General features: G+C 41.7%; 3 protein-coding genes across 5 annotated transcripts in view; 1 reads left to right on the forward strand and 2 right to left on the reverse strand.

Annotated features, from left to right (window-relative positions):
* The window catches only part of ghrh (growth hormone releasing hormone), a 5,215-nt gene extending 2,575 nt beyond the window's left edge, over positions 1-2,640 (reverse strand). The window contains exon 1 of the mRNA XM_061221055.1: positions 2,561-2,640. Coding sequence (XP_061077039.1) covers positions 2,561-2,640 — 80 coding nt within the window. The remainder of the gene's footprint in view (positions 1-2,560) is intronic.
* Positions 2,641-5,150: 2,510 nt separating this feature from the next.
* Positions 5,151-12,634, forward strand: cdk5rap1 (CDK5 regulatory subunit associated protein 1). 2 transcript variants are annotated; one of them, XM_061219366.1, is made up of 14 exons: positions 5,609-5,655; positions 5,742-5,870; positions 6,074-6,177; positions 6,271-6,305; positions 6,417-6,517; positions 6,922-7,132; positions 7,521-7,641; positions 7,958-8,188; positions 8,709-8,806; positions 9,283-9,338; positions 9,678-9,808; positions 11,163-11,312; positions 11,461-11,574; positions 12,048-12,634. In XM_061219366.1, exons 2-14 carry the CDS (start codon positions 5,762-5,764, stop codon positions 12,159-12,161), a joined length of 1,575 nt encoding a protein of 524 aa, XP_061075350.1. In that variant the 5' UTR covers positions 5,609-5,655; positions 5,742-5,761; the 3' UTR covers positions 12,162-12,634. The 2 variants fall into 2 exon arrangements, with proteins under 2 accessions (XP_061075349.1, XP_061075350.1); XM_061219365.1 differs by having other exon boundaries at positions 5,151-5,870.
* Positions 12,635-12,950: 316 nt separating this feature from the next.
* On the reverse strand, positions 12,951-21,763 carry LOC133109780 (bactericidal permeability-increasing protein-like). Of its 2 annotated transcripts, none has more exons than XM_061219367.1 (16): positions 21,606-21,763; positions 19,530-19,650; positions 18,944-19,058; positions 18,448-18,576; positions 18,199-18,354; positions 17,914-17,977; positions 17,525-17,585; positions 17,137-17,228; positions 16,722-16,898; positions 16,561-16,620; positions 15,869-16,036; positions 15,196-15,263; positions 15,014-15,056; positions 14,829-14,892; positions 13,872-13,948; positions 12,951-13,373 (listed from the first exon to the last, which is right to left on the reverse strand). In XM_061219367.1, exons 2-16 carry the CDS (start codon positions 19,633-19,635, stop codon positions 13,332-13,334), a joined length of 1,422 nt encoding a protein of 473 aa, XP_061075351.1. In that variant the 5' UTR covers positions 19,636-19,650; positions 21,606-21,763; the 3' UTR covers positions 12,951-13,331. The 2 variants fall into 2 exon arrangements, with proteins under 2 accessions (XP_061075351.1, XP_061075353.1); XM_061219369.1 differs by having other exon boundaries at positions 19,530-19,647; positions 21,606-21,758.
* Between the last annotated feature and the right edge of the window lie 302 nt (positions 21,764-22,065).

Here is a 22,065-nt window from a genome sequence, read left to right on the forward strand (position 1 = left end):
CACAACATTCTCTTTTTTCCAAGTGAATGTCAGGTAATGCCACAAATGAACTTGTATGCACTGCCTTCCCTTGTTAATGGAAGCTGTTTCGTACACACTTTGAACTGTTAGGGTGAAGGGGTCCAAATTGCTCTTGAAAGCTGTGAAATATGAACTACACAGATGGCTTACTCACACAAGGCAATAAGGCGGACATCTTGACCCTTGACAGGCTTAGCAATCTCTGCAACATTGAGTTCACAGACACCTGTCCCGCAGCAATGACCCATTCTCTCACTGTGATAGGATCCAGTCTTTGTGCGCTGTGCCTTGCCCTCATCCCAATGTGCACCACTATATCTGTGGGCTTACTCAAGGAACTAAAGCAATGATTGTGTGTGTGTATGCTGTCTGTGTATTGGGAAAGCCTCCTCTTAGCAGTGATGGTCTCTAATTGGTTTTTGGTGGAGAACAGTAGAAATCCCTGGTGTTTCCACACAGGAAGAGTGGGTCGACAGATTGCAGTTCAGAAGGTTACATAAGAAGTGAAGAGCTGAACTTGTGTAATTGCTCCCACCACAGTTGGGGACATGTGATGCAATGAGGGCACACTTCAGCTGAATCAAAAGGGCAAAAGGGGCCGAGGGTTTAAAGGTCAACATTGTTCTCGCTAACCTTAGAATTGTTGAGGTTCACCAGCTATTCCACAGAGAGCAATGGGAAAGAAGGTTCATTTAATTACTTTAATTGGTTTCTTTGTTGGATTAAAAATACTGTCTAACGCAACAGTTGACAAGCCATGGCATGTACTGTATTGTACTTGAGTGTTTGCTATTCTTTTGCATACTCAAGAGTATGCTATTGAGTGTTTACTTTCTTTCTTTTAAATTTTACAAATTATTACATTTTGAAATCTTTTCAAAAGATGAGACCATAATGACATTTTCCATAATAAACCATGATTCACTGCACAAGGACTCATTGCAAAACACAGAATATTCAGAAGATTGCCAAGAATGACTTTAGGATGAGTAAGACCAAAACCAAAAAAAGTGCCATACAGTTGGAGGGGGTTAAATTTCAGCAGTAGATCAAGATACAGACCGATAGTTTAATCAAAATGTGCATAAAAGTTTTTGGGGATGAAATGTAATGTCAATAAGAAAGCATAAAACTCAGATCCAGAACTCAGCCGTAGAGTTTTTTTTTTTTTTTGAGCTGCTTTTGAGCTGCTGTAGAATCAGGTGTTCCAAATGATATTAAAATGAACACCTGGGAGCCTCAGTGGTGCGCAGCTAAAGTAACAGACCTTGATGCGGGCATCAGTTTGTTACAGTTGCACACAGAGGAGTGGGGCTCGATTCCTGCCAAAGCCAAGTTTAGCTGGCTTCTCGTGAAAAACTGGCTCGCCGCTCTGAGGGAGGTACTCAGCAGATCACTGCACACAATAGCGCCCCGTGTGGCTCGGAATCACCATGACAGGGACGTTCTCAGGAGCATTAGAACCATCCGGGCCACTGAGGGACGGGGCTGTTACATTACATTACATTACATTATTGGCATTTGGCAGACGCTCTTATCCAGAGCGACGTACAACAAAGTGCATACCCATAGCCAGGGATAAGTTTGCTGAAAGACCCTAGAGGGAAGTACAATTTCAACTGCTACCCGTACAACAAAGATAAGGACGAGGGCCAATTTCTTTTTTTTGAACAAAGAAACAAACAAACAGAGCAAAAGTGACCAAAGTTAACTATCCAAACACTGTTACCTAGCCAACTAAAAATACCGATACACAAATCAAGTCACAGAGACAACAATTAAGGTTCACAGGGAGGTTGTTGATGGTGTATCCTCAGCTAATTGGAATAGATAGGGTAAAAATGGCTGGCAAATTAGGATAAGAAAGAGGGAAAGATTTGAAACAAAATAAAAAAATAATGAAACCTACAGGACACAGGGTAGGGCAGCCCTGCTCTTGTTTAATCAGCCATGTACATTTTGAGCGTTTTGCTTTATCAATGCTGTTTTTATTGTTTACTGACAACTGGCAATAACCTCACAGCAGTTCACATATAGTCACTGTAAATACAAGTTCTTTGAAAAAAGGGTAAAATAGGTTTTCCTCTGCATAATATACATATTGAAATACCACTAGCAAAGTCCCAGTACCAGTAGTCTGTTCAAATTCCTAATTTCATAGTTTATTATTTTACATTAGTGCATGTGCAAATCATACTCGAAAAATTGTCTATTATTTAAGGGTGAAAGGAGGAGGGTTCCATTATAGTGTCATTTTAGACAGAAACCTAATTTTTGAAAAGCTAACAAATGCTCATTTCACCAAACCATGCAGTACAAACAATTACCACCATACACATGTATTAACTATAATATTTAGAATTCTCATGAAAGTGTCTTTTTTTATTCTAAATGAATATGGTACTGGAGAGAGGTATGACATATAATGCACAACAGTAAGAAATAATTATTTTTTATTATATTGTTTATTGATTAAAAATGCAATTCCAATCTGTACACTTGCATTGGTAATATACTACTGGTTGTGCATATGACTTACCTAAGAGCTGGGTAGAGTGGGGAACTCAGAACTGGTATTACCAGGCAGCACACCACCAGTATTGTGGCTCTCTCCATCATTGTGCCAAGCTCTGAAAACAATAGACAGCAAAAAAGCCACTTTTAGATTATATTTAGAAAATGCTGAGTTCACAGTTCTGACGCAGCTTAGTGCAGTGATTTATTAAAATGGATGATTGTGTTCACTGTAAGAAAATCACATGACATGACATGAAATCAAATTAAATTGTGGTTTTCTTTTTTGTTGTTGTTCAAGAATTGTCGCTCTTACATACAAAAATGAATTCACCACATCCCAGTTTGTATTCCTTCGATGTCTCTACAACAAAAAACATTACCCTCAAAAAAACTTCAGTGAAATACACCTGTGGACCCATTGTTACTTGATAAATAACATTATTAGCCTGAACATAAACCAGACTAATAACAAAAAATATGTCTCATGAAATTCCATACTATAAACAAAAATACACCATGGTGAAAGATTAATACAAGAATTATGCCAACAATGGTAACAATGACCAATGATGTTTTATGCATGAATTTACATTGATATTAGTTGATCAAACTTAATCTATGACATGAAACCCAACACCACAGAATGAGATCACATTGTAAAGGTGGCCTACCTTGAGGAAAGTCCTATCGTATGTGAGTTATCACTCTTTCTGCTCCTTCTATTGTCCAGCTGCCTGGGTGATGCGTAGAGGGGGGTCTCATCTTATCAGGCTCCTCCCACCAGGAGATGGGGTGAGCAATAGCTGCGTTTTCTCAGGAGACATTCTAAAGCGGCTCGGCGTGGATTCATCAGTGCACTCAGTGCCCCCGCTGGGGACCAGTGAAATCATATACAGACAACTATTTCTACGATTCCGAAGCCCTCCCTCTCCATTAGCAAGGGGTAAGGGGGCTCAAGGGTGGAATCGCACATAAAAACTCAATTCAAAGTAAAATGTTAATAAGTACAGTAAATGGTTGCCCATGGATGTTGAATGGACATGGGGAGGGGTTAGGTAGTTCTATATACTTCTACTGCGCTTTTCTGTTCCGGAAAATACATTTCAGCAATCTAACAAACCCAGTAATTAAATGTCACTTCTCCAAAAAACTCCAAGAACAGAGGTCACGGTCATAAAGAATGCTTCCCCAGGCATTTTTCAGGCGCCCAGTAATGAAGTTTGACACCCTGCTCTCCGTCCTGTGAATACCCTCCTGGAGACATCCCTGACAAACATATTTAATGAATACAAAAGGTTGGCCCATGATCTTCCACTGCGCTGTAAATGCGCAGGAAGGAAGGAAAAGCGGGGTGCCTTGGGCAAAGGTGTGAAAAGTGATTCATCGCAAGATCACTCATGACGCTCCTTGATCGCCACGGAGGATGTGACATCACAATCGCTTCAACTTAAAACCGTGGTGGAAATCAGTTTTAGTCTCAAGAATTAAAAATAAAAAGTGAAAGTTCAACACAAAAAATGTGATATCACCAAGAAGGTGCAGAAACCCAACTTATGCATAATCAATGTGTAGGCAAATAACAATTATTGTAACAAATGCATATATCATTAAACTACTAATCTTCACACAGCTATACAAAATAAAATAAAAATTCCCAAAAGAAAGTGAGAAGATTGGTTGGAGGTTTGGAGGAGCTACAGTGCAGTCTGAAGAGATGGGTTGTCTGTTTATGGGTGGATGTCCAGATCTATCTTTTAGTGGTCTTCTGTAAAAAATAAAAAATAAAAAACCTGCAGCCATCATGCACATTTAGATCCATATCAAAGCACACATAGTATTGATCAGTCACTCATAAGCCAGGTCTACCATTGTACCATCCAGTTCGGTCCAGTACTCCTAGTGTAGTCTTGCACTGGGGGCCAGCCAACTGATCAGTTAGTAGTCCTAAAATGTATTCTACTGCCATCTCTAGCCATCAAGTTGTTGCCACAAGGGGAGGGTGGATGGAGAGAAATACAGGCTAATACTCGAGAGAAACCCTTGTCACTCCACAAGAGATCTGCTTTTTTTGTGAGGATTAATTTCCTACAGGACAATGACCCAAAAGCACATAGCAAATCATACAAAGGGATAGCTTAAATACAAGAATGTTTTTAATTATTTTTATTTTTTATGTTTCTTTTTAGAAAAAGTAGAAGAAGAAAATATTTCTGCATCACAAACATGTTGAATTTATTGTGCTAGTAAAAGGGAAAACATATATCAGTTCATTACAGTTCCTAAAACAAAAATAGAAAAATTTATCGGGAATGAATGTAATAGCATGCAACGTAATGTCAACGTGGAACGATTTTCAAGGGAAGATCTTCTTGTCGGATGACTGCACGGGACCGTTTTTTTTAAGGGCATCATGCCCTGATTATTCAGGGGCATACAGTGGATATACAGTCAGATATTTCTAAATAGGGTTTTTTTTCCATAAATAATAATAATAATAATAATTAAATAGGAATTGTGGAGTCAGTCAATAGATTTTGTTAACCGATGCTGCATCCACGAAGTGTGCAGAATGACGGTATAAAAGGGGGAAGGTTTATACAGACGGACAGTCACGCCGAACCACAGTGAAGTGAGGAGAATTAGCAGCCGCTTTGAAGTTTGCATTTTTGTTGTTGTTTTACAGATAAAGCATTTGGGGACAGTCAGAATCACTTCAAGAGGAGAACGATACTGATATTACAGGGATCGGTGCTAGGGATTAAATGGTTAAGTAACCATTTAGCTAACGCACAACTCTTTCTACATTTCGTTTTGAATGCCAGCTTGCTAGTTATGTTAGGAGTCAAATAAACATCTGTACGTGCTATCATGTCTGTGTGTATATTTAAATAGTAGATTCAATTTTGCGATTGTAGGTAAACAAAACAACATAACGAGAAACATGATCATTTTCTTGTTGGTTGGCTAGCAAAAACACATTCTAAACCTCTTCATCTACGTAGCTGGCGCTTGATGTAATAATTGTATTCGCTTAACTTTTTGAATAAAAATGAAGAACTTGAGACCTTTAATGCACACAATCCAGCACTTGCTTGTAAGGGTCATCCCTAGACACAGGTATTGTTGCTCAATTTCAATTCCTCCAATCGGAGACCGTGAAAGATCGACTAGCGTCAGTGAGTTCAAAAGTAAACTTGCCACAGGTCCTCGATTTAAAGACTTCATGAAGGATGCTTCTCCCGGAGAACAGACCTCTGGTGTTCAAGATGGACATGTTAAAGACACACAGACCTATCTTCCTGATGACCCACTTATTGGAAATTCAAGAAAAGGTTAGCAAGCTTCCACCAAATTCTTGCAAATAATTTAGAATCTCTTTCTTTGTATTTCAGAAGTAGTTTTCAATTTAAAAAATAAGTGTTATGGATGTGCTTTTGTCAACTATGTATTGCTTTTTTATTGTGTATTGTCTTAGTACTGTGGGAGCTGAATTCCTGAATGATATTTGTATAAAGCCCTGCACATTTTGTTTCAGTGTACTTTGAAACCTATGGTTGTCAGATGAATACAAATGATACAGAGATTGCCTGGTCAATTCTTCAGAGGAAAGGATACTTGCGTACAAGTGAACTTTCAAAGGTGACTAACCTCATAAAAACCATAAGAGTGTTTGTACTGATATATGACTTCTTTTTTTGTATGATTTACAATAACAAGAACTTCTCTTTCCAGGCTGATGTTATACTCCTTGTTACTTGCTCAATAAGGTTTGTGAAAAATGTATTAAAGCATTTTTTACGGGGGAATATTATTATCTATGTCAAGATCCTGGCACTTGTACAGATATGGTACTGTTTGTGGTGTGTTGGCACTGACAGGGAGAAAGCAGAGCAGACCATATGGAACAGACTGCAACAACTCACAAGTTTAAAAAAGAGGAGATCCAAGGTTCTTGGCCCACTAAAAATAGGAGTTTTAGGTGAGTAATCTGCTAGCAGATCTGCTAGTCTACCCAAATATTTTTATTTCTACTTTTTACAGAAGTCACAGACTGACGCTTTACAGAGGGGCAAATGGCAGGTCCTATGCATTTCTCCCTGAATATTTCTACACCATAGGTTGATGTTTATGTTACTTACCATTATGTTATGACACTCTGTGTGTGCGTACCTGTGCATGTGTATGCCCATTGTAACTACCAGCATTAATGTAGTAGATGCACTTTATTATGTCGTGGCTACTTATCTGACTGTGTCTATATTGTTTATCTCCTTTGAGGTTATTTTGGTATGTGGACAGTAATAGAAGCATTAAAATGTGCATGTATGTGTGTGTGTGTGTGTGTGTGTGTGTGTGTGTGTGTATGTGTGTCTGTGCATGTAGGCTGCATGGCAGAGAGGCTTAAGACAGAGCTGCTAGAACGGGAGAAGCTTCTGGATGTTCTGGCTGGTCCAGATGCGTATCGTGACCTCCCTCGCCTCCTGGCCCTGGCCCACGGTGGCCAGCAGGCCAGCAATGTCCTCCTGTCTCTGGAGGAAACCTATGCTGACATCATGCCGGTCCACCACAGCCCACAGGGACATAGTGCTTTCATGTGAGTCTCACACCACCAAACCAGTCTGTGTGGAATGCAGTGCCTTCTCACTGTAGGGATGCCCCCTTAGCTCTGTATGTGCAAATACAGACGCATGCTCTGCCAATCATACACCATAAGGAGAATTTCATCACTTCGAATCTTAGAATATCAGTTTGAAACATATTCCAATAAATGTCAGATTCATATACTAAGTATAATGATTGTATGATATGAGCAATATGCAAGTCATACTTAGGCTATTTTGTTAAAAAAAACAAAACCAGGATGATTTTTCTTTTGAAATAAATCTTCCTTGGGTTTTGTCTTTTTACCTTACAAGACTTAGGGAATGCTAGCAGAGTAGCATAGTGAACTGCAGATTGATGTTCCTGCGTCTATGCTGCAGATCCATCATGCGAGGCTGTGACAACATGTGCAGCTACTGCATCGTGCCCTTCACTCGCGGGCGGGAGAGGAGCCGGCCCGTTCCCTCCATCCTGGAAGAAGTGCGGCTCCTGTCTGACCAGGTGTGTACAGCTGTGATGTGTATGGGTGTCCATAAGTAAGTATGTTAGTATTTAGTATGCATGTATGCATGCAAGTAAGTATGCATGTATGTAAGTTTGTAGTATGTATGCATGTATGTATGCAAGTATGCCTGCATGTATGTATGTTAGTATGTATGTAAGTATGTAACTATGTATGCATGTATGTAAGTATGTATGCATGCATACGTGTCCATAAGTATGCAAGTATGTATGTATGCATGTATGTATGTAAGTATGTGTGTTTGTGTGTGGTGTATGCTCCAGCGATGGCACTGTGTATGTGACTCTGTTCCAGGGGGTGAGGGAGGTCACTCTGCTGGGTCAGAATGTGAACAGCTACAGAGACATGTCAGAGCAGCAGTTTGGCGGTCCAGAGCCCACCCAGCTTAGCCGCGGCTTCAGCACTGTCTACCGTGGACGGAAAGGGGGTCTGCGCTTTGTGGACCTGCTGGACAGAGTGTCCCAAATCAACCCGGAGATGAGGGTGCGCTTCACCTCGCCACACCCGAAGGACTTTCCAGACGAGGTACTCCATCACAGTCCTGTTTCCTGTCATCGGTCTCACTGTACTCTGTTCTGATTGGGCCTTCTTTACGCCATCACAGTCCACACCCTGTTCCCTTTCATCAGTCTCACCGTACTCTGTTCTGATTGGACCTTCTCAATGCGGCCCCCACACGATCTGCTGCATTTACCCACGATGCTGTCACAGCAGAATCAGTTGGCATAGTGCTCAGCATTTCTTAATCTGCGCTGTGATTTAATGGGAGGATTTTCTTGAATTTGTTTGTATTCATTGGTGTTTATAGTTAATTCACGTTTCGTGTGACCCCCATTACATTTGTTTTCAGTTGGCTTTACTGTTTTTTCTCTTTGAGTTTTGTGTTTTCCCTAAGCAAATTCATTTGACCTTGTATTATAAATTTTAGCTGGAGTTGTTCCATTCGTGAACAGTCTTATCATCTTGAGAATGATAAGAGTGACACCTGGTGGTGTGCAGCGGAACTGCTCATTTGAGTGGTCATGGCCCTGGTGTGTGTGTCCAGGTGCTGCACCTGATTCAGGAGAGAGGGAACATCTGTAAGCAGATCCACCTCCCTGCCCAGAGCGGGAGCAGCAGGGTGCTGCAGGCCATGCGTCGCGGGTGAGTGAAGCAACTCCTGCCTCTGCCTTTCACTTTGTCTCCTCTCAATCCTCAAAACTCAATAACTTTCTGAGCCGGAAGAAGAATAATTCTCAATAATTCTTAAACTCAAGAGTGCTCAAAGAAATTAAATGTACGTGTTTGCTTTCGGGTTGATGCTAGTTGCTCTTTGGATAAGGGTACAAACAAATGCAGCTAAGCTAAGCAAGCAAGCAACGTTCAGAAGCTAAAATGAATTGGGCTTCCACGTCGACATAGCTCCAAGGCACTCTAGATGATATGGCAGAATTATTATAATGGCATATCCAACAAGGAGAAAAATCAAAGGTGCAATAAAATGCAGCCTACATGTTACGACAAAAAGCGTTTATCAGGGCCTGATTGATTTCTTTAATTGGTCATTTGTTTGTTACTGCAATCTTTTTATTGTGTCATGGTAATTAGAACTGTCATTTCAACTTTTGCTGTCATTACAGCTACACTAGAGAAGCATATCTGGAACTTGTGGCCCATATTCGGAAGATAATCCCAGGTATGTTAACGGCCCTTTGTCATCATTTTAGTGATAATGTTTTATGATTTATTGATGTGGATGTTTGAGCCTGTAGTAATATGGCTGATAAAATTTACAAATAAAACTTTGTGGTGTATTAGCGTCAGTAGAGTTGTATATAGGACAGATGCATGTTACTGATGCTAGTGGTGTGTTAGCGTCAGTAGACCGCTCATGTAGGGCAGACACATGTTACTGATGCTAGTGGTGTGTTAGCGTCAGTAGAGCTGTGTATAGGACAGATGCATGTTGTTGATGCTAGTGGGGTGTTAGCGTCAGTAAAAGCAGTCGTAGTTAATGTTGATGCTCTGCTCTCAGAGGTGAGTCTCAGCAGTGACTTCATCGCGGGGTTCTGTGGGGAAACAGAGGAGGATCACCAGCAGAGCCTGTCCCTGCTCAGAGAGGTGGGCTACAATGTGGGCTTCCTCTTCGCCTACAGCATGAGGAAGGTGAGCTCCCTCTCTCTCCTCCTCGTCCTCCATAATGGCATTTATAACTCAGTACTGCACGTATTTCTGTCCCTTCACCTTCACAGCGATGACCTGGGGACTTATGTGGGTAGGGAAGTCAAGGGGCTGTGTTGCCAGTCAGATGTAGGGAATGAATTTGGTAACCAATTTTTTAAATCTCAATTTCATTTGACGTACACTAGTTGTGATGTCCCCGTCCTCATTTGATGTCAGTCATATCACCCTTCAGAAATTCTCCCGAAAGATCAGTTTCACTGTATACGCCATATTGCGGAAACTAGTGCGGCTCTAACTTTCGTTCCCAATTCCTTAAAACTACACCTAGATTTTGATCTAGATCCCAACCTGTGTTAAACAACACTGGAAAGACCATTTTGCTGAAAATATTTGGACTAGAACAAGGTGCCCTGTGACATGTAGCCTTACTACTCTCACGGGCAATGAACAGTTCTTGTTTGAGCCCTTGATTTGTTTGCTTGAATGCTAAGTGAACCATCACAATGCGTTATACCCAACTCTCAAACTTCTATGACAAAAAGTAAATATGGTTTGCATTTTTGTTTGCTTTTTATCTTGCAACGGGGGGAGTCTTCTTCTGTGTGCTTTGTCTCTGACAGTAGTTAAGAGCGTGATGACAAATTAATTGAGCGCAGCCTACATAGAATTAATTAATCGATCTCATCCCCCGGTTACTCGCAGGCGAATGCCAAGGAATGCCAGTACAAACTTCTCCGCTTTGCAATTCTCATACACTCAAGAAAGTTAAACTAAGCAAGAAATATATGGTCAATGTACCTGTTTACAGGATGTAAGATATTGTTGGATAGTGTTCACCAGGCTTATGTTGTCCATACGACACATTTTTAATGTCCATATCACAGATAAATGGATCAAGGCTTTAAATGTAAATGAAATCAGTACACAATGTGAAGCAGGTTCCACTAGTTTTACAGTTAATTAATAAATTTGTTGTCCCCTTTTGAACTTGCAAATTTTATTATTGCAGAAAGGCAACTAAAATGTGTTCCTCATTTAAGCCATATGGAAGGGCCGGATAATGAATTCAAGGAATAATGCTGAAATATATTGGAATAGTTTTCTGCCTGAATCACCACCTCAAAGGGATTGTAACACTTCCTGTTCCAATTAGCTGAAACGTCAGTGCACTTTTTTCCCCTGTTGCAAAAGCAAACAAAAACTGTAAGATAAATGTAAGATTTTTTTCTTGGAGTGCAAATCACATTTATTTTTTCTTGAATAATTGATCCACTATTTTTGCACATTTACTGTACTGTATACTGGTTACATTATGCTGTCCCATCTGCCCTTGCAGAAGACCCACGCGTTCCATCGTCTCCAGGACGACGTTCCTGCAGAAGTGAAACGGCGCCGCCTGGAGGAGCTAATCACCGTGTTCAGAGAGGAGGCCGCACGGGTCAATGCTAGCCTCATTGGGAGCACACAGCTCCTTCTAGTGGAAGGAGTGAGTACTGCAATATAGCTTAACTAAAACACCCCCCACAATTCTTAAAGGTGTACAGCATTTCTTTTGTCTTTGCAGTGGCTTGAATTCTTGTAAACACCACACGCATGCTCTGACCAGCCGAACGTCGAATGTTTTTTTCCCGAAGGAAAGTAAGAGATGTGCTCAGGATCTGTGTGGGCGAAACGATGGAAACCTCAAGGTCGTCTTTCCTGCTACTCAAGCTTTCCCCGTCAGGCCTGGAGACTATGTACTGGTCAAGGTACGGGCCTCACGCTCATTCACACACTGTTCATTGGTCACGTTCATATGTCAGCTGAGTGTACATTTGTGTTTCTGGACCCAAGCTCTCAAGACTTGCTTTCTCCTGTTTGATTTACTCATGACCTGCCCTTGGAAACTTCTTTAAAACTGTCTGGGCACTTTTAAAGTCACCACGCTAATCATATTTTATATGAAACACATTTGGGCTAATGGGAATAAATGAAATCTGCATGCAGTCATGACATATTACACTACATTTTTTTACATGCTCTAGGGTCTTCAATGCACAGTTTATTGTACATCGCTCTAAATAAGATGACTGTAATGTTATATGTTTTGTCCCAGTATTGCATGTTTCTCGCCACTGTTTTGTGATGTGCTTGTAGTCCCCGCAGTTCACTGAGGTGCATGCTCTGGAGCCTGTGGCCTTGCTGTGTGGCTGTAATTGCACATCATCTGTTTCTCATGCAGATCACATCGGCCAGCTCTCAGAGCCTGAAAGGCTATGTCCTTGGTCCCGCCTCCTTGAGTTCCCCAGGAAAAGTCCCTGAGACCTATGGAGAAGAACGGGTGGAGGTCTGCTGACCTCCCATCTCCCCCGCTCCTCTCCTGTCTGACTCTAACTTCACACTGGACAATCAATGGGCAGCCATTTTGTGTTGACCTTTGGGTTTCATTGAAAGATACTGGTCTTAGCAGAGTACTAGACTTTTATTTCCATGCCCTGCTATTCAGGGTTTCTCATGAAAAAATTGTTTTTCTTTAATATATTTAATATGTGGCGTGAATGATCTGAGAATGTTGGTATCATTGATTTCAATATATTATTGGGCTTTCAGTATTTGCTGGTAGATATTTGCATCTATGGGCAATTTCAAATAATTGTAGACCTGACTTCAGCAAACATTGAGAGCTTGAAGTGTTGGATTCATGATGTTGAAGCGGGAGGTCAATTTGATTGCAAAGGACATTTGAGTCAGTCATTTTTGTTTTGTCGTTTCAACCATTACTCATCTGTGAAGATCAATGGGGTACATTAAAGCTGTTCAACTGATGAATTGAGGACTCTAGGCAGTTATTTTGAAATGGGCTGCTTGTCTCGCTTTTACATGAAATGCACTGGGTTCATTTACAGAGCGTTTAAGCTGAATGAGAGAGCGTCATCAGGAATTGCACAGATTTTTTGCAGAGAGCAATGAATCGCTGGTGTTTGCACACAACCCTAAAGTTGGAATGCCTGTTATGGGATTACTTGTTTCCTTATACTAATTAACATGAATGGGCATGTGCATCCAATTGGCAAACCCATTTGCATTCATTGTCTGATACACCTGGGATAAGCATGGAATCAACGGTCTGCGCATGTTTCATGCATTGGTTTTTCATATGAACTTTTATTAAGAACAACAAAAATTTAAGAACGATTCCCAATTATTTAGTAAAAACAAAGTAGAATATGAGTATTGTACAACTTTAGCAAGATCTCACATTTGAAAAGTAATCTTAAAATGTAGGTTTTTATTCATACAGCTGTACTCATTTCATTAATAATAAAATTTCAACATCATGGTCCAGCACAAGAATATGAGACTAAAGAGTACTACGGTGCAGTATTTATACATCTGATAAATTGTCGTGTTGAAAATATAAAAATGCAGTAAAAAAACCAAAAATACTGCAATGAGTCCAGTGCTCACATTAATAATGGGATTTTACGGATTGTTTATGGTCATGTGAGGTGACATCCCTCGGTGCTCATGGTGCAAAGTGAACATCTGTTCCAATCAGCATGTAGTCCTGGAGGAGAATGAAACAGTTAATCAATTCTGTTTCGAGGGTAATCTCATGTTCTGCTTGTAATCTTCATGAAACGGTGGATACATTCATGTCAAAACAATTTCTGTTTTGATGTTTTGCAGCCTTTTTGTTACTGAAGCAGGAATGTGGTCGAGCAGTGTTTGTGCATAGGCCCTAGAATGGATGTCCAGTTTTGTAATGCCCTGCTGAATTGGCTCAAGCTAGGTTGTGAAACAACTGGTAGCTGGTTGACCAGTTCAGATCAGCTCCATACTCAACATGGTTTGACCAGTACAAGCTAGGTTGTGGAACAGCTGGTAGCTGGTTGACCAGTTCAGACCAGCTCCATACTCAACATGGTTTGACCAACTCAAGCTAGGTTGTGAAACAGCTGGAAGCTGGTCATTTCAAGCTGGTCATAGCTGGATTTTACACCAGGGTGAAGATTGAATGTGAATTTGGCAGTGGAAGAGAAGTTGTGTGGACTTCAGGACTTACCTTCTGAATTAGTAGCTGAGGATTGACCAGGCTCATCTTGCCAAGAGCCGGGAGAGGATAGCCCTGCTGCAGACGAACTGTGGGGAGACATAGCATCTGTACGGTCACTGTATAAACTCCCACAGTAGTGCATTCTCATTGGATGGTGCAGGCAGTGTATCACCAACCACTGGCAGTGTTGTTTGATGGACTCGGTATTGCAGTAACAATGGGCCTCATGCAAGAACGATTTCCTATTGTTCTCATGAATTTATCATACAAGCGTCCCACGCCAGATTCAATGAACGCACCTAACTTCAGACAATTGTCCTAAAAGAAGTGTGTTGTAATATACAGTGGCTATATACAGTACTGTGGGTGGGTTCTGTCAGATAGATGGCCAACGTGATTAACAAGAACAAGTGACAACCTATGCCCGATTGGGTAGACTATGGTTTATTTGTTTTTGGCAAAACACAATAATATGGCAGACCATTGATAAACTTGGCAAAGTGAAGTTGCTGAATCTTGATTAATATTTGCTCTGCAACGCCTAGTTTGAAAGTTTTATCTGAGTTCTGTTTGCCAGACTAGCTGCGCTGACATGCATTGCAAGGCTCTTGTTTACATGACCCGGAAAACAGGTCAGGACCACCCCTAAATGTTGTTCCTATCTAAGAGAATATTGGTGAATGCGGCAAGTTCTCCTAAATCACTTGAGAACTCGTTTTAAGAGATATAGGCCATGCAAGGACAAATCCATTCGTACGAGTGGTTCTTACATGAGGCCCAAATAAGATGCTCATTCAGAACGGCAGCGTGTTTCCTGGTCTTGTAGTTCTGTCATTTGAATGATGGGACTGTGTGCATCTGTTATTTTCTTTCTGGAAAAACATTGATTTATCTTTTCTGCCCCCTGTGTCTGCCCCCGCTCTGAAGAACGTAATGACAACCGGTCCTACGGAGTTATGCGCTTACCATTGACCAGGGGGATAACAACCAATTTCAGAACCATCAGGAGGATTTTGTCAAGCGATTTCACCTGCAAATGACACCACACACGGTTATTACAGCGCCCATACGGCGGAAATTGGCAGTAAAATGGCTGGAGGGATGTAGCTATGCAGTATTCCAGACATCCCTGGAGGCCCGATTAGCCGTACCTGGAATGGGCCCACGTAGCTTTGGCCCAGGGTTATGCCGATGCTGTGGAAAGCAGATATTGTCAGAGCAAGCTGTGTACACACATGATTATTTCATTTATTTTTCTTTTTGTGGCGTGTTGTGAGGCAACTGTGTCTTGAAGAGCATTATTTGACTCGTATACAGACACAGGTGTACTTACTTGTTGATGGCCACAGCCCCAGCCACTTTGACTCCTGCAATGTAAGCCTGTGCGCTAACGCTGGCTTCCTGAGGACAACAGGGAGCACTGTCAGTCAGCCTTGTAAAATCAAAGATTTAACTGCACTACATCTTTACTGTTTAAAAAATTCTGTCAGCTTCTTCATGATGGCTACATAGCATCTTCATAAATGTGAAGTAGTAATAAGTAATATATATAATAATAAATGGACATATGATGGGTCCGTAGTGACATAATATATGCCACCATATGCCATTTACAGTCATTTGCATAACCATCTACGAATGATTATGTACGTAGTTGTTATGAGGGACCATTCAAATAAATTGATACCACGTTTAACTTGTAGTTAATTAGTAGAATATCGCTAAATATTTAGTAATTACATAAATGACAATATTATTACACTACACATATTTTTTCAATATGATGAATGGTAAATGGTTGGCATTTATATAGCGCCTTTATCCAAAGCGCTGTACAATTGATGCTTCTCATTCACCCATTCATACACACCTTCACACACCAACGGTGATTGGCTGCCATACAAGGCACCAACCGCCAATATAAGGTGGGGATGCCTTGAATTCCCCAGGACCCAGTTTCGGAAATGGCAGCTGAATTGTACTATGACCCCTATGACCGGACTTACCAGGTTTAGGATGAAGAGGGGCACCAGGGTGCCATTGGCCAGGATGGCGTAGGCGGTCACAGTGCCTGTGGCCTCCACAGTCAGGCCCTTAGGCTGAAAGGTGACTTTGGGCGGATTGGCACTTTTCAGCAGCATCTTCATCATCAGGTTGGGAAAACGCTTGGCAATCTGCAGCAAGAAGCATTTGGAATAGGGAACTCTTCGTGAGATTCACTTCCTACTTTTTAAAAAACATTAAGATCCTTTCATTCTTATGAGGTTCACACTTATATTAGGTTGAGTGCTTATGTAAGGTATTGTTATGTTAAACCAATGTAATTACGCATTTTAGAATATTTTGCATTTAAATTGGGTATTTTTTAGATGTTGTTTTCTGTGTTGTCTATGTTGTTGTCTATAACACAGTAATCATTTTCTTTGCATTTTCCTGTGACTTGTGGCATGTTTAAAACCTTCTGCATTCACTAATGTATTTTAACCCCAGAAGTGGCACTGGGTAAGAGCTTCTGCTAGACAAATGCAGTGCACAGTAAAATGTCCAGTGTTAACATTATACAGTATATGATATGAATAATATACTTTGTAGTTTAACTACACTGAACATTTTACTGTTTGGAGTGCCCAGAATGTCTGTGACACAGGAAAACAAAGGCTGAAGTGCTGATGAAAGATTGCGTGGGTGCATTCTTAACCTCGGGGATGAGGACTCCGAACGTCTTCGTGCTGAGCCGGACGGGGGACTTCTTGGGGATCTGTCAGGAGAGAGGGCAAACCTGGGTAAAGCCGTTCTTCAGGGCTAAGGTTTGGGGCGGAGTTCACTTTCGATAGAGCTGCCCAGGTTAGAGGCTCTCACCATGTCGTCTGTGATGTAGAGGTTGAGCGCCCCGGCCTTGTGGTAGACGAACCCTGCTGTGTTGAAGGTGAAGGAGGACAGCCCAATGTACAGCATGCTGGTGTTCTTGGCAGCCAGGGAGAAGGGCGCGGCAACAAAGGGAGGCTCCTGGTGCTTTCCAATGTTGTAGAACTCCCCCTGCAGGGAGACGAAAAGGGGTTTTAATACATGTGATGTCTCGCACGCTCGGCTGGTGGGATTACGCAGAGAACTTTCAGAACCGCAAAACGCGGTGGCTTTTTCATTTGTGTTGCTTTTATTATTATTAATGACGATAATTAGGGACAGCACATGAGCATTTGTTATCGAAGGTGGGAGAAAGAAGAACATTAAATCATACATTTGATGCATCGCACACAGGGAGGTTACGGCTCACCTTCAGGCCAAACTCGATGAACTGCTGTGAGACGGCGGGAGTTGCGGCCATTGAATATTCAATCTCCGCATACTTGTCCACTTTGGCGAGCACTGGAAGAGGGCGGAAAGGTCAAGCTTCAGTCACTTCGCTCGGCCAGCCGAGCAATTAAGCGTGCAGGATAAAGTGATTACGCTCATAATTCAGAGAGGGCTTCTGTGTGAAAAACAAACCATGCGTGTCTATTGTTGCCCCCTCATTTCACCACGGTTCTATTGTTCGTTCTAGAAACGGACAGATGCTGCGATTTGATTGCATTTCTTTTTTTTTTTTTTATTCAAAATTTTCTCAAGGAGACGCATGCCGTAATGAAGTATGTCTGCAGTGCAGAAAATTGCGCCGGTCGTACCATTCAGAGTTTTCAGGCGGGGGTTCATCTCGGATACTGCTTCCGCGACCCGGGGGCAGATCTGTAATAGTGAACAGTTGAACAGTACGTTGGAACCACAGAATAGGACTGAGTGCTGATTTGGGAGCTATGACACAGGAAATGGTTGGTGCTCAGTTGAAGTCGAGTCCAGCACTGGAGACAAGCTTGGAAAGGAACAAAAGGCACTCTAAATAATTAAAAGCCTTGCAAAGGTTGAAGATAGGTGTCAATTTTGGCCCTTTTGTTCCTTTCTTCAACTGCTTTTGAGAACCTGGGATTTTCAAGCATTTCTCAATATTGCTGGAGAGAAATCGGTTGGGTCTTGTGGGGGTCTTCAGGAATGACCAGGACACATGCTTCATGCTCACCTGCTTTTCTAGCGCTTTACGAAGGGCCTTTCCGATGAATGAACGGAAAAGGTTGTACAGCCAGCTGGAAAATTTGAAATGGGAACACAGTATGAGGAAGTTATCTGCTTACATTGCACCACCACTTATTTCTCCTTCCCATTCAACATTTAGTTCTAGATTTTGCAATTCATTGAAACAGAACTTGTGACCGTTATCTGAGGTAATCTGAGGAAGACGTGGTTTCTCCGTGCCCCTGTTGTGTCCTCGGAGAACCTCCTGTCAGAACATCCCGTTGACTGTTACCTGGCCCCCCCGTGGAACTTGACTTTGAGACGGCCCACCCGGGCCCCGCAGCTGGCGCTGCTGACGGTCGGCCGCCCGGTCTTGTCGCTTTTCACCGCGATGCTGGAGGAGATGCTTAGTCCGCTCACGGACAGGTCGAACGAACCGCTGGTCCTTCTGCGGTTTTGGGGGGGGGGGACGACACACATTAATCAATCACCGTGCTGTGTCGCAGTTACCGTGTGTAAAATGGATGCAGACGGCACTCACATGAACCGGTATCTGACCCTCCAGTTGCCGCGGAGGTTGATGAAGGCGTTCTGAATGGACACACTGACTCCGGTGTTGGGCACCAGCCCCACGGTGGACTTGGGCAGCCCAAGGGAAACGATCCGCATCCTACAGGAGAAGCGTCACTCGCATCATCACGGCTCAAAGTAAGAAGGCCGCTTGAGGACAAACAATACACTCAACAGAACTACAAGCACCATTAGCACTACTGCTCTCACTGCTCCCAGGGATTTGAGTTCATGTGATGAAAACTGATTTATTATTATTCTTTTTACTAGTAGTAGCATTAGTAGTAGTTGTAATTCTGACAATACATTATTGTAGTAATACAATTGATTTTAAAGCAATGAGCATAATTTAAAAGAGGGACATACTTTCAGTGGAGCAGTGGAGTGGATCTGCAGTATAAAACCAGGTGAATAATGGAAGAAAAAAAAAAGAAAAGAAGCTAGTACTTTGTGTTATGTGCCCTCACCCAGTTATTCTGTATTTGACTTTGCCAATGTGAGACACCTTCACTTTCCCCGACATGTCTGGCAGCTTGATGGACTTCAGCTTACTCTGCAGAGTAGCCATCCCAATCTGTCTGCCTGTGAAGAGAACAGCTCCAGTTCAGGTGACCCCACTGTAATTCTGCTATTCTGTGCTTTACCTGGCTTACAGCTGCATTTTTTCTACCTATGCAGCTGTGTAAATTTTCTGAATAGAGTAGACTTGTCCTTGCTGCTGAACCTATCACCAAAGATCAGTATGATTTACTACACAAACCTTCCCTAAAAGATACCAATACAAACTACTGCAGATATACCTATACTATCAAAGTCCAGAGCATTTTTAACATTGTAACATCATCTTATTCCTGTTGTTACTCTCCTGAGCTATACCATATCTACTGACCTAAACTATACTAAACTACCTTTCTGTACATAATCTACTGCACCAGACCTTCCTGTTGTTAATTGACTGTGCCAAACTCCAGGCATTTAAAAATATCACTCTAATATTAATGAGGAAATTCCTGTTGTTAAACTATTGTACCATACCTCAGGAATAATACCTACCATATTCCAGCCCTTTCTGTGTAAGTTTGACCTTGACACCAGGGTTGGCAGTCTGAGACAGGGGGAGAAGAGCTAGCAGAGCTAGCGCACACCACACAGCGAACATGTCCACAGATACCTGCTGGGAGGACACATACCACCGTGCTCATACTACAGCCATTAGCATTTCACACATCATCACAGCTAAACACCATGCATACGGAACTGGTTCCTTTTCTGACCACGTAACCACAAGGGATCCTGATTTGAGTGAATAAACTGTCCATTCACTGCTGTGTGTAATTGGGAAACTGTCTTGCCACAGCTTAAGTGTGTACATTTCCTGTGTCTGTTATTGTAAGACAAACAAGTTATACCAGGACAGCATTCCTGCAAAGATTTCTACCTTCACGCTCATTTTGCTAAAGACATTAAATTTCAGTACTAAACTTTGCCAATACATACATTTCACAAGGTTTCACAAATCTATTGTCTATTACATCTATATCTATTTGCGGTATCTATTGTATTATGACTTCCTTGAATCTTCCACTTCCAAATTTTGAATTTCTCACAATGATCAGATGTAACCAATGGCACAACTGTAACCTAGGGCTCGACTTAAAGATTAAGCTGCCCTTTGTTTTTCTAAATGGCATCACCTTACAAACTGTAGTGAAGTGATAAATAATAAGTGAAGAAATAAGAATCCCTCCCCCTATTTCGACGCAGACTCAAAACCCACCTTTTCAAACTCTACCTTAGTCCTCCCTCCTGATCTCCCCTGCCCCTCCTTTCTGATATCCCTATCCTTGTCTAACCCCCCCCCCCAAAAAAAAAATAATAATAATAATTTTGCACTTATGATGACGACTATGTTTAGAACAGCATTCCATGTGTGTTTTCCTAGTTCTGGATGTGATGCTTTGACTTATGGTAGAACCTATGCACTTGTAAGTCGCTTTGGACTAAAAGCGTCTGCCAAATGACAAAAATGTAAAGAAAATGTAAATGAATACCATTACATTAATTATATAATATTTTGTAGTATCGATTTTACTGCAGGTTGTTTCTCACTTCTCACTGATGCTTGCATTGTTCATAACACTGAAGCAGCCTAACATATGAGAACAGTGGCATACCATAGCAAGCAGTCTTGAAGAAACAAAAGCGTAATGTTATCCTGTTCCTTGTTATGCTTGTTAGTCTGGCATAACTCACGTAATGCTTTTTATTTTTTCTGATTTACCTGAGGAAAACAGTACACATTTAAACTGAATCAGCCTGGTGGAAAATCAAGGGTTTCTGGAAGAGGGTGTACACTCCATCTCACAATCCAAAGATACTCACAATCCACACTTAATTGAGTTTCCGTCTCTGAAAGGGCTTGTGTGTCCCTGAAATGGTGCTGAAGCCACATGACAGAAGCAGCTAATGCTAAACTGAGCTTAAGCCTCTATTGAATTATTCTGAGCCAAAAGTAAAAAGAAAAAAGCATGAGACTGGAAGAGACAAAACTTCCCCTCCAAAGTCACAGAAATGTGACCCAATTCCCTAGTGTGGAGGCACTCTGTATCGAGCAGAACGCTGTTGGAGGATTCGGAAAGTCCCTGTCCGTTTCTGCGCTCTTGCATTTCACACAAGTAGCCCTATCACACTTATCGATAGTCACACTTTTTTCCACACCAGCCCTAAATATAAGCTGACAAATGTCCTCGCACACAAAGAGATTGGACACTGTACCTGATCGTACAACTCCACATTACGCACTGCATCAAATGTACTGGGCAGTATTCAATCAGCCCATTCACCGTTGAATTTTACGGCAACTTAATATGGTAAAGTCATCAGCAGGTCATTATGACCAACTTCACTGCTGAGTGGAAGATCACATCTGAATCTATACTGTGTGCAACAATATTTTTGCAGTCGGTACAAAACAAACACATCATCGGAAATAGTGACGGCAGAGTGCATGGAAGTTTGAGATCAGTTTCAGAGCAGTGCATTTGCCCTCCTTCCCTAAGCAGACCTACAGTATGTATAGATATTGCAGAATTCAGACGGTTCATGTGCATTGTGTCTGTGTCAGATTACCTTGAGCGGCTGAGTCCTGTATGAGCGTGTCCTGGGCGTTCAGTCAAGTTCACTCTGGCTAGCAGCTGAACAGAGTGAAAGAGGAAGAGGCACATGGTTTTTAATTCACTCCGCCTAGACCAGGAAGAGGTGCTGTTGTAACTGGCTGTAACTGTCAGCGCCAAAGCCCTTATTTCTTGTATACCAGCTCTCTCTGTGTGTGGTTTTGCATTAGATTAATTCAGGCAACAGTTGTGATTAACCAACTACAGAATGCACAAGTCTTTTTGCAACGGTAGCTAGAAATGGTGCAAGCACCGGTGCTCTGTCGTACATTCTGGGAAACTGTTTTTGGGAAATGTTCCTCTATTGCACAAAGCACCAGGTTACTGTTAGTAGACCAATATCAGATCAGGGTAAATGTTATTTGCAATCATACCTATGTACTGATATGTTTTTTCATTAGAACAGGATGAACAGT

This window comes from Conger conger, chromosome 14 (assembly GCF_963514075.1).
Source record: "Conger conger chromosome 14, fConCon1.1, whole genome shotgun sequence".
Lineage (NCBI taxonomy): Eukaryota > Metazoa > Chordata > Actinopteri > Anguilliformes > Congridae > Conger > Conger conger.